Here is an 11,752-nt window from a genome sequence, read left to right as displayed (position 1 = left end):
ACGCTGCTTTTTCACTCATACCGCAAAACTCGTAATCTAGCCGTATATGTGTGGGGGGGGGTGTCCGACCATCAGCTACCAAGTTGGCTGCTTTCTAATTCTGGCTGAACGGAGGAGCTGCTAAAACCGTTGTTTATCACTCGTTATACCACGCACCGGGGGGAAGATTACATATGCGGCGTTGCCATCAAAAGCCGGCAACACTGTTTGTTTTTTTTTGTTTGTTTTTTTAATGTAAAACTGCTTTATTAGTTGCAGTTTATACAACACATTTTAATAAATATTGTTCCCTAAAATGATCCCAGCTTTACAGGACAAGGACAAAACCAATCCCTGATTCGTTAGACTGGACACAAAATCTGATTAGGAGGAGGAATCATTTTTTCTTCTTGGGCATTGCAGCATCGAAGAGCTGATACAGGGCATATCCTGTTCCAAGAACAGTTAATGCCATGGTTAATCTGTAAAGCAATGCATCTCCAACTCCACCTTTTAAATAAACTGGAACACCATTATCCTCCTGAAACAGCTTCTGCTTATCTGCAACTTTATTCTGTAGAGACCTCTGGGAAGTGCTGCTTATGGTCCGCTGAGAAACATGATGAAGGGCCAGTAAATTCCGCAACATGGCTATCACTGATATTCCGCACCTCACGTACAACCCTGAGACTTAAGAGAAAGGACAAGGACACTCTGCAACACTGTTTTTTAACGAGATTTTGGTATTACATATACAGCACCGCATATAATTGCGGCGTGTATATTTTACCCGTCGGACACTATATTTACTCCCATAAGCTAACATAGAACCGCGTCGCAAATTGTTTTCACATATTCAGAGCAAGGAATTACGTGGCGCAAATTGAGTAATTTTACTCCATTTTCACCTCACCACACATAGGCAGGCACAGCAAGCCTTGCTCTGAGTATGTGAGCACTGTAACTCCCTGAAAATAGTAACTAACACCTAACGCATGCGCAATATCTATCTACCTCCTGAAAATAACTAACACCAAACGCATGCGCAATATCTCTCTACCTGTCAACCGCAATCCCCCACCGCAATAACTAATAAAGTATATTAACCCCTAATCCGCCAATCCCCACATCGCAATAAACGTAATATATGTATTAACCCCTAATCCGCCATTAACCCACATCATATAAACCTAATAATTGTATTAACCCCCAATCCACTATTAACCCACAAAGCAATAAAACTAATAAATGTATTAACCCCCTAATCCGCCATTAACCCACATCGCAATAAACCAAATAAATGTATTAAACCCTAATCCACCATTAACCCACATTGTGATAAACCTAATAAAACTATTAACCCCTATTCCGCCAAACCCCCACAACGCAAATAACAAATTAAATTACTAAGCCCCCTAACCTAACACCCCTAAATTAACCCCAATTACCTAAATTAAAAAATACTAAGTTACAATTAAAATAAAAAAGCTGGGGCCCTTCATTAATGCTCTAAAAATAATATATTCCACTCCTGATGCATTCATTAGGCTTTCAGGATATCAATCAACACGAATTCAAATTCGAAATGGCACAAGACAAGGGTGCCCCCTGTCTCCCTTGCTTTTCGCAATATGCATCGAGCCATTAGCAGTGCTAATAAGAGATAACCCAGATATTGCAGGACTTAGGGTAGGAGATAGAGAATATAAAATATCCCTTTTTGCGGATGATGTCATCCTTGCAGTAACGAAGCCGCTTCTTTCCTTGCTAGTAATATATTCTATTATAAATAAATTTAGTCTATTATCGGGTTATAAAATTAATGAAAGTAAATGTGAAGCCCTTAGTACTCACCTCCCAAATACGACAAAGAAGTTATTAGAAATAAACTTTGCGTTTAATTGGGTTAGATCATCCCTTAAATATCTAGGTGTTAATCTCACAAATGATATCAATAAACTATACAAAGAAAACTATACCCCCATGTTTTTACAGATTAGAGAACTTCTACTTAAATGGGCCAAATATAATATATCACTCTACGGGAGGATCATATCAGTCAAAATGACAATACTCCCTAAACTCTTATACTTATTCAGAACCCTCCCGATAACTATCCCAACTGCTGAGTTACATAACTTGCAAAAGGAAATTTTAAAGTACATCTGGCAGGGTAGGAGAGCAAGAATAAGCAAACAAAATCTGATGAGGCATAGGAGAAAAGGAGGGATTGGATTACCGAATCTAATTGCATACTACTATGCAGCCAGAATGGCACAGACCACACATTGGTATAGGATAGATCAAACACCCCAGTGGGTACAGTTAGAGAAAGACATCTTAGAGGTAGGAAGATTAGACACTATTCTCTGGGCGACGAAACAACATCGACCTTGGCATATTGAGGAATATGTCTCGATTAGACATACCACCTTTATCTGGGATAAACTAACCAAGACATACCCCATAATTAATGTTAGATCAAGACTGACACCATTAGCTCCAATCACTTCACTCATTAGCACACATATCCAAAAGAAATGGGAAAACAAGAGCCTTTATCGAATAGCGGACCCACTCATAAGCAATAAAATACTGACCTTTTCCCAATACAAGGAATTAGGCACCCCAGAACAAAATGAATGGTATCATTACCTACAGCTCACATCTAGGGTAAGAGAAATAATGGGATCAAATAAACCCCCATCTAACACCACATTAGAGACAATATGTCTGTCCAATACTCGTGGGAAGGGATTAATTTCACTATTATACCCATTATTTAGTGAGGGAATCAGCAAAGAGAAGAGTCATTTTATGACCAAATGGGAACAGGACTTAAACAGGACCTGGACATTAGAGACGTGGCTTTCAAACATTGATAGAGGCCTTTCATTCTCCCCAAATGCATTGCTAAAAGAAAACTATATCAAGGTTGTATATAAATGGTATATGTACCCCACAAGACTTACCAATGCTCAGATAGATAATCCCCATATGTGCTATAGGGGATGTGGAGAGACTGGTACATATTTACATATGTGGTGGCAGTGCGAGAAAGTTAAAAGAATATGGGACATGACATCAGCTTATTTAGGAAATATCCTTGAGACTGAGATTGATCTAACCCCAGAACAAGCCTTACTACACTTCCCTACAGAAGGCATTAGTAAAAGACACCATAAATTAGTAGCAATGATTTGTACCATAGTAAGGATCTCTATAGCTAGATTTTGGAGGGGAGACCCCCCACATTTGATTATATCGAGAAGAGGATCAACTATCATTACAATATGGCGAGTGCCTCAGCAGCCATACTGAACACTAGAAACAAATTTATCCAACAATGGGAACCGTATATTATGCATATAGAAAAGGTAAATAGAGCTAGAACCTTAGCCACTTAGATAACATCAAAACCTAAGGTCTATAAGGGAATATATCAGGGGAGGATGAGTTCCAGATCACTAAGATTATTAAAATTAAACTGAGATATAAATATATGGAGGAGGAAAAAAAAAATTAGATTGTAAGATGGGAGGCTAGTCCAGAATGCTATCCGATAACCCCTGAGATTTGAAGGTTACAGTTTGGGGTAAGGAATCTAGAGAGAAAAAAGTAAAAGATTTGAATTGTACTAATTGAATGTATAATGAGAGAAATAATTTGAAGACTGTATTGTTACTGTTTGATTGTTTATTTATTGTTATTGATGATGTTACATGTACATTTTGCATAATATGTGAAAAATCAATAAAAAGATTTCAACAAAAAAAAAAAAAAAAAGCTAACATTACTTAAAAAAAAAAAATGAATCTAAAATTACCAAAAATAAAAAGTCTAACATTACAGCAAATAATAAACAAAATTATCCAAAGTAAAAAAATTAAACCTAATCCCTATGAAAATAAAAAAGCCCCCCCCAAAATAAAAACACCCCCTAATCTAATGCTAAACTACCAATAACCCTTAAAAGGGCCTTTTGTATGGCATTAAACAGCTCTTTAACCTTAAAAAATACTAAGTCCCCCCTCTAGCAGTTAAACCCACCACCCAACAAACCCCCAAAATAAAAAAACCTAACACTAAAAAATCCTAAACTACCCATTGCCCCTAAAGGAGCATTTGTATGGGCATTGCCCTTAAAAGGGCATTCAGCTATTTTAATGCCCTCTACCCCAAATAGGTATTCATCGTTCCTGAAGTCCGGCGGAGAAGGTCCTGTTCCAGGCGGTAAAGTCTCCTTTCAAGCAGCCGCCATCTTCTTCCAAGCAGGGACCACTTTCTTCTTCATCCAGGACCAAGTTGGCGCAGAGCAGAGATGAGCGCGGAGTAGGACCAGCTACCGCGCAGCCATGGAGCGTGAAGGATACTCTTTGTATGATCGCCGCCATACACTGAATAGGGAATTCAAGGTACGCGTTTAAATATGGCGTCCCTTGGCGTAATTTGAACAGCCAATAGGATTTCAGCAGCTCTCATCCTATTTGCTGATTTGAATTTGAAGAATCAAATCAGCTAATAAGAATGCAAGGGATGCTATATTTAAACGCGTACCTTGAATTCACTATTTAGTGTACGGCAGCGATTGTACGAAGAGGATTCTCCAGGTTCCATGGCTCCGCAGTCGCCGGTCCTGCTCCGCACTCATCTCCGCTTTATTGTTTCATATGGAGTCCCTAAGATAGAAAATACAACGTTTCAGGCCTGCTATAGGCCCTTAGTCATGTATACTTGGAAATACACAGGTTAATGACTGTATATACCCACACCTGTTACCTATTCTCATGTGAGCAACCAGTTGCACAATAGTGACATCTTGTTGGATGCAGATGATAACACATCCAGATTTTACTTTGTTTAGATGATCACATGAAAATAATATTATATATGAATGAAAATGAAAAACATAAAACCTACATATACATTTAAAAGAGAAATATTGCACATTATTAACAGATTTATCCCAAAAGAGGAAAAAAGGAAAATAATGTCTATCTATACGACAGTATAACCAAATTAGTGCAGATAAATTGAATTTAAAGAAACAGGCTCCAATCAAAATCCTTATTCATACCTTTAGGTCTGAGGGCTTCTAATTTAAATATCCAAAACATATCTCTCTCTAATTTTCAGAAGACGTTCCCTATACCCACCTCTTCTAGGCCTATCTACTTGTTCTATAATTTGAAATCTTAGTTGGCTAATATTATGACCCATACAGAGGAAGTGAGAGGATACTGGAGCATCTTTATTATTATGTCTGATATTTGATTTATGTTCTGTTATCCTCTCCCTTACCTCTCTACAGGTCTCGCCAATATAAATTAGGCCACATGGACATTTGATAAGATAAATGGAATAAGTAGCCCTACGGGTTAGGTATTTATTTATGTGAAACTTTTTCCCATTTATTGGGTGATGAAAATATTCACCTTTTATCATTGAGCTGCAATTACTGCAGCTGAGACATGGATAACAGCCACTTCTTTTTGAACCTATTGTTCCCTGAATACTTTGTTTACTGCTACCTATGTCAGTATGCACTAACATGTCCTTAATATTCAGGTTCCTTCTATAGACTACCATTGGACCTGCTTTAAATTTACTGACTTGTGGGTTGCATTCTCTCAAAATGTGCCAATGTTTTTTTTAGTATACCAGTTATTTTTTGACTAAGTCTATTAAACTGGGTAACAAAAATCAGAAGATTTACCTCCTGATCTTTGTCCTTCTTATTTGATGTTGTATCATTAGTGACTATGCTGAGCTGTTCGGCAATTAGTGTTGGGGGGTAATTTCTATTGATAAATTTGTTGGCCATTTGTTCCAATCTATATTTGCATTTGGTCTTGTCTGACACTATACGTTTCACTCTAGTGAATTGACTTTTTGGAATGGCCTTAAATACATTGTCTTGGCAGCTACCATATTTAAGTAAATTATTCATGTCTGTGCTCTTTGTATGGAGATCCGTTTTTAGAAAATCTCCCTCAATATATACACATGTATCTAAATATTCAATGCCAATTTCACTCATATTCAAAGTAAATTTTAATCCTGTAACTGAATTATTCAGGTCTTGGACAAAAGACTATAGGCTACCAACGTCACCCCTCCACACGCCAAATACATCATCTATGTACCTCCACCAGGAACAAGCCATGAGGGTACACATATTCCTCAAAGCTATTCATTAAAATATTGGCGTATGTAGGGGCGACATTGGAGCCCATTGCAGTCCCCTGTTTTTGCAAATAATATGTATCCATGAATAAAAAATAATTGTGATATAGTATAATTGAGATTAATTCAATCAAAAAACAGATCTCCCCTGCAGTAAAGTTACTCTCAGAAATAAGCATATTTTCTACTGTTGAAATGCCACTTGTGTGTTTGATGGAGGTATAAGTATTTCTCCCCAACATAGCCAAGATCTTTAAATTTTGACAGAAAATCATTGGTCCTGGATGAAGAAGGAAGTAGTTCCAGCTTGGAAGAAGATGTTGGCCGCTTGGAAGAAGACTTCACCTCCTGAAACAGGACCTTCTCCACCGGACTTCAGGAACGGTGAGTACCTATTTGGGGGTTAGAGTAAAGTTTGTTTGTTTTTAGATTAGGGTTTTAATGGGCACTCTTAAAAGAGCTGAATGCCCTTTTAAGGGCAGTAAAAGAGATGAATGCCCTTTTAAGGGCAATGCCCATACAAATGCCCCTTTAGGGACAATGGGTAGTTTAGTTTTTTTTAGTGTTAGGTTTATTTATTTTGGGGGGTTTGGTGGGCGGTGGGTTTTACTGTTAGAGGGGGGACTTAGACTTTTTTTAAGGTAAAAGAGCCGTTAAACTTAGGGCAATGCCCTACAAAAAGCCCTTTTAAGGGCTATTTGTAGTTAAGCATTAGATTAGGGGGTGTTTTTATTTTGGGGGGGCTTTTTTATTTTCATATTTTATTTTGGATAATTTTGTTTATTATTTTATGTAATGTTAGACTTTATTATTTTAATTGTAATTTAGTGTTTTTTAATTGAGATGATTGGGGTTAATTTAGGGGGTGTTAGGTAAGGGGGGTTAGTAATTAAATTAGTTATTTGCGTTGTGGGGGTTTGGCGGATTAGGGGTCAATAGGTTAATTAGGGTACTTGAGTTGTGGGGGTTTGGCGGTTTAGGGGTTAATAGTTTTATTAGGATTATTGCGTTGTGTGGGTTTGGCAAATTAGGGGTTAATAGATTTATAAGGTTTGTTGCGATGTGGGTTAATGGCAGATTAGGGGTTAATAGTTTTAATGTATGGTAAAAAGAAGATGCGCTTAAAGAAGCTACCTTACTCAGTATGATACAACAATATATACATTTATATTGAAAATTGAGTATGTTAATACACAGTGCAATGTGAGGTTAGGAGAATATTAGACAATAGACATGATTATAAAACGACCACCGGTGGTTAATAAACTATGCAAGAATGAGCTCACAATAATTATCTAAAAAGAGCTATGTTACAAATGTTAAACCAATTTACATAATAATAAAAAGTAAACAATATACAATAAAAAACGTCTCAATAAGAGACTAAAATGAGAAAGGCTGTAGTGAGAGAGGCTGAAATTTAGCACCACTTGAAAGAGTCTTGTGTACAACAATACAAAGAATAAAGTCTCTTTTGTAACTTTCAGTAACTCAGTTGCTAAATTATATCTTGTTAGCTCCGTATTATAGGAGGGGATGTAGTCAATTTATGACTCACTGCTCTGGTTTTGCTAGTGTTATCAAAGAGAAAACAGTACCTTTATGTTGGATAATGTTCAATAGGACTGGCCGGTTAATTAGGGTACTTGAGTTGTGGGGGTTTGGCGTTTTAGGGGTTAATAGTTTTATTAGTATTATTGCGTTGTGTGGGTTTGGCGGATTAGGGGTTAATAGATTTATAAGGTTTGTTGCGATGTGGGTTAATGGCGGATTAGGGGTTAATAGTTTTAATAGGTACTTTGCGTTGTGGGTTAATTAAAGATTGGGGTTAATAGTTTTCATAGGGACTTTGCGATGTGGGTTAATGGCGGAATAGGGGTAATACATTTATTAGGTAGTTTGCGATGTTCGGGTTGGCAGGTTTAGGGGTTAATACTTTTACCAGGTAGATCGCGATGTGGGTTAATGGCGGATTAGGAGATAATAGTTTAATTAGGCATATTGCGTTGTGGGGAGTTGTCGGTTTAGGGGTTAATACTTTTATTATTAGTTCCGATGTGGGTTTGATGGCGGATATAGGGGTTTTACGTGCTGGATTTATTTTTGGGAGGCAGGTTAGACTTTTACAGGAGATTTTTTTTTTTCTTAGGCGCCAGCAGTTTCTAACATGCCGTAAGTCACTGGCGACTCCAGAAATGTGTATTTACGCTTATTTCTGGACATCGCTAGATTATCCAATTTACGGCACTTTATGAACTGCCGGCGCCATGTATGTGATACCCTGATGTGCGAGGTGAAATTACGGGCAACATGGGTTTCAGCAGCTGCACTGAGGCTTGCACCGCATATGTAATCTCGCCCCAAGTCTTTCCCCAACAATGTGATGCTTATCTATACACGTGGAGCTGCCTTAAACAAGTTTTATTTCGGATTTAAGCCAAGCAGACCGGATTGGAGGATGTACGTAACTGAGGCCTAGTAACGGCCTGGACCTTCATCTACCCCCTCTATTCCATTCTGACAAGTCAGATTAACCAGCCTAAGGGATTAAATTCCCTACTTTTCTTGAGTAGCTGACCATAACATATAATATAAATAACTCAATAACTTAGCTTAACAGCTTAACATAAATAACTTTGTGATAAATAACACACAACACTGTAGGTGGGTGAAAGATCCGTGGGTCGTATTTATTATTGCCCAGCAATGGGAACTGCAATACGATAGGCATATACGGGTGGCGGCAATCGGTTGCCTAGATACTAACTATACAACCCCTTCTAGAAAATGTACAGGGCCCACTGCAGCAGACAAAAGGCAGAGATAGCTTGACGCGTCAGATAGCTTAGGGAGTTCTCGGCCCCCGGTAAACCAGTCAGGGCACCTCCAGGCTACCAAGCCTGTGGACGTCACCCTGACTGCAATGGCCGTCACTCTAACCTCCTTACAGCCTGCAGCCATGATCCTGACCACCCGCCAGACTAGGGTGCCATCAAGGGAGACTCCAAACCAGTAGGTCCAGCATCAACGAGGCGAACAGCATGTAAAAAACTGGGGAGCTCAAGTTACCGTCCTCAGATTAAAGGAAGTAGTTCGAGTAACCCTCTTCCTGCCTCAGACACCTACTTAGCCTCATAAAGAAATACTAATAAATCAATTTCCGCCGTTACAACATAAACATAACATCCTCAAAACAGGGAAGGGAGGGTGGGGAAAAACTTCCAGGGAAACACAGGAACAAAGAGGAAGTGTATTCCCTGCACATTCCATATAAAGGGTAAGTAAATCCCTCCCCCACACAATGCAACATTGTAACAGTAACACACACAGCTTCAGCACTCACTAAACCAGGCCTTAACCCTTAGTTACGTTCCAGGCTAGGCGCCCTGCACTATCTTAAGGAATTAAATGCCCTACATTTCTTGAGTAGCTGACAATAACATATAATGTAAATAACTCAATAACTTAGCTTAACAGTTTAACATAAATAACTTTGTGATAAATAACACACAACACAGTATGTGGGTGATAGACCCGTGGGTCGTGTTTAATATTGCCCAGCAATGGGAACTGCAATACGATAGGCATACACAGGTGGCAGCATTCGAGGCCTAGATATTAACTATATAACCCCTTCTAGAAAATAGACAGGGGCCACTGCTGCAGACAAAAGGCGAAGATAGCGCAATGCATCAGATAGCTTAGGGAGTTCTCGGCCCGCCGTCAACCAGTCAGGGCACCTCCACGCTACCGAGCCTGTTGACGTCACCCTGACTGCAATGGCCATCACTCTAACTTCCTTGCAGCCTGCAGCTGTGATCCTGACCACCCGCCACAAGAGACAGACCTGCAAATTAAAAGGTCCAGACTCTTGCTGCCACCACACTACTATCTTAGGAGTAATGCCTGTGTCATGGATAACGGTGTCAATCCGGAATAGACCCAAATACTAGGATGAATTAAAATACACACGCTAGCACACTGAGCAATATCCAGGACGTGACCCACAGGTGTAATAGGTAACAAGGCACAGGAACAACAGCACTGAACTGTAACAATAAGTAGAGAAGAAACTAGGTACTCACAATACTAAAGAGATAGGCAGAGTACTGGTTGGTGAACAGTGAGGAATAGGCTTAGGCAGAGTCTGGCAGGCAGAAGTCCGGTATCAAATAGGCAGTAAAGGGTTAAGGCAAGTATAGGGTTATGACTTTAAGCAGTGTCAGGCAGGCAGAGGTCCGGTATTAAATAGGTAGTATAGGGTTAAGGCTTTAGACAGTGTCAGGCAGGCAGAGGTCTGGTATCTAATAGGCAGTATAGGGTTATGGCTTTAGGCAGTGTTAGGCAGGCAGAGGTCCGGTATTAAATAGGTAGTATAGGGTTAAGGCTTTAGACAGTGTCAGGCAGGCAGAGTTCTGGTATCTAATAGGCAGTATAGGGTTATGGGTTTAGGCAGTGTCAGGAAGGCTGAGGTCCGGTATTAAATAGGTAGTATAGGGTTAAGGCTTTAGACAGTGTCAGGCAGGCAGAGGTCTGGTATCTAATAGGCAGTATAGGGTTATGGCTTTAGGCAGTGTCAGGCAGGCAGAGGTCCGGTATTAAATAGGTAGTATAGGGTTAAGGCTTTAGGCAGTGTCAGGCAGGCAGAGGTCCGGTATTAAATAGGCAGTACTCACTCAGAAAGAACGCCAAGGAAACAGAGCACAACAAGCGGGTGCCGATCATCCAGAGAGCCAGGAGGATATAGCCTGCCTGACGTCATAGGAGTGGGACGGCCAAGAAGGTGAGTCACGTTGCTAGGCAACGAGACGCCAAACAGGAAGCCGCAGAAGCGCGCTCAGTGAGCAATAACAGCCTGCCTGATGTTCTAAATTAATAGGTCAACTCCTACAGGTTCCAAATGAACCCCATCCTGCCTGTATAAACCTTTATGGGTTGCAGAAATGTTCCCATGCTCAATGAAAAAGCCCTTGAGGTCCCTTACTAACTTTCTCATGTCCCTGTTAATCTTTTTACAGACCTGGAAAGCTGCCTTATGACACCACATGTGTCTCCACATTAATCTAGGGATCACATTCGACCACCCAATTCTCACACCTGGAAACCAGAGCTTGAACTGTCGCAGATCAGCCTGTATCGCCCATATCAAAGGGATGGCCCCTACATCATTGCTGCCTGTGTGCAAGATCTGCAAAGCTTAGATTGTCTAACGCAGATAGCCCAGCCTATGAAGGTGCAAAACCCTGATACTACGAAGCCAACCCTAAATATGCATATATCAATAGTGCAACAGCGGCAAAATCTTAAACATCGTGAATCGGTATATGTTGACTGGGCCTCACAGGAAGCGGACAATCCCGTAGGGTGGATGGCAGAGCATTTAGCTAGCAAGTTCAAAGATTTGGATGCTACTCAGGGCACCTCACGAGATAGCTCAGGATATGATTCTATTATGATGATGGCAGAAGTGAGGGACTCTAACTGGATAGTTGGACGACTGCTACAGCAGGGACTGCTAAGCACTTACCCAAAATTGGGGGGAATGCGACACATCAGCTCTACTTCAGAACACCTACCTCCAAGAGAC

General features: G+C 40.0%; 1 protein-coding gene across 1 annotated transcript; it reads right to left on the bottom strand.

Annotated features, from left to right (window-relative positions):
* Positions 1-206: 206 nt before the first annotated feature.
* LOC128640422 (cytochrome c oxidase subunit 7A2, mitochondrial-like) lies at positions 207-687 on the bottom strand. The gene has a single exon (XM_053692907.1). It carries the CDS (start codon positions 626-628, stop codon positions 377-379), a length of 252 nt encoding a protein of 83 aa, XP_053548882.1. The 5' UTR covers positions 629-687; the 3' UTR covers positions 207-376.
* Between the last annotated feature and the right edge of the window lie 11,065 nt (positions 688-11,752).

Source organism: Bombina bombina, chromosome 1 (genome assembly GCF_027579735.1).
Source record: "Bombina bombina isolate aBomBom1 chromosome 1, aBomBom1.pri, whole genome shotgun sequence".
NCBI classification, from domain to species: domain Eukaryota; kingdom Metazoa; phylum Chordata; class Amphibia; order Anura; family Bombinatoridae; genus Bombina; species Bombina bombina.
The sequence above is the reverse complement of the archived record's forward strand: the minus strand, read 5'-3'. Positions and strand labels throughout refer to the sequence as shown.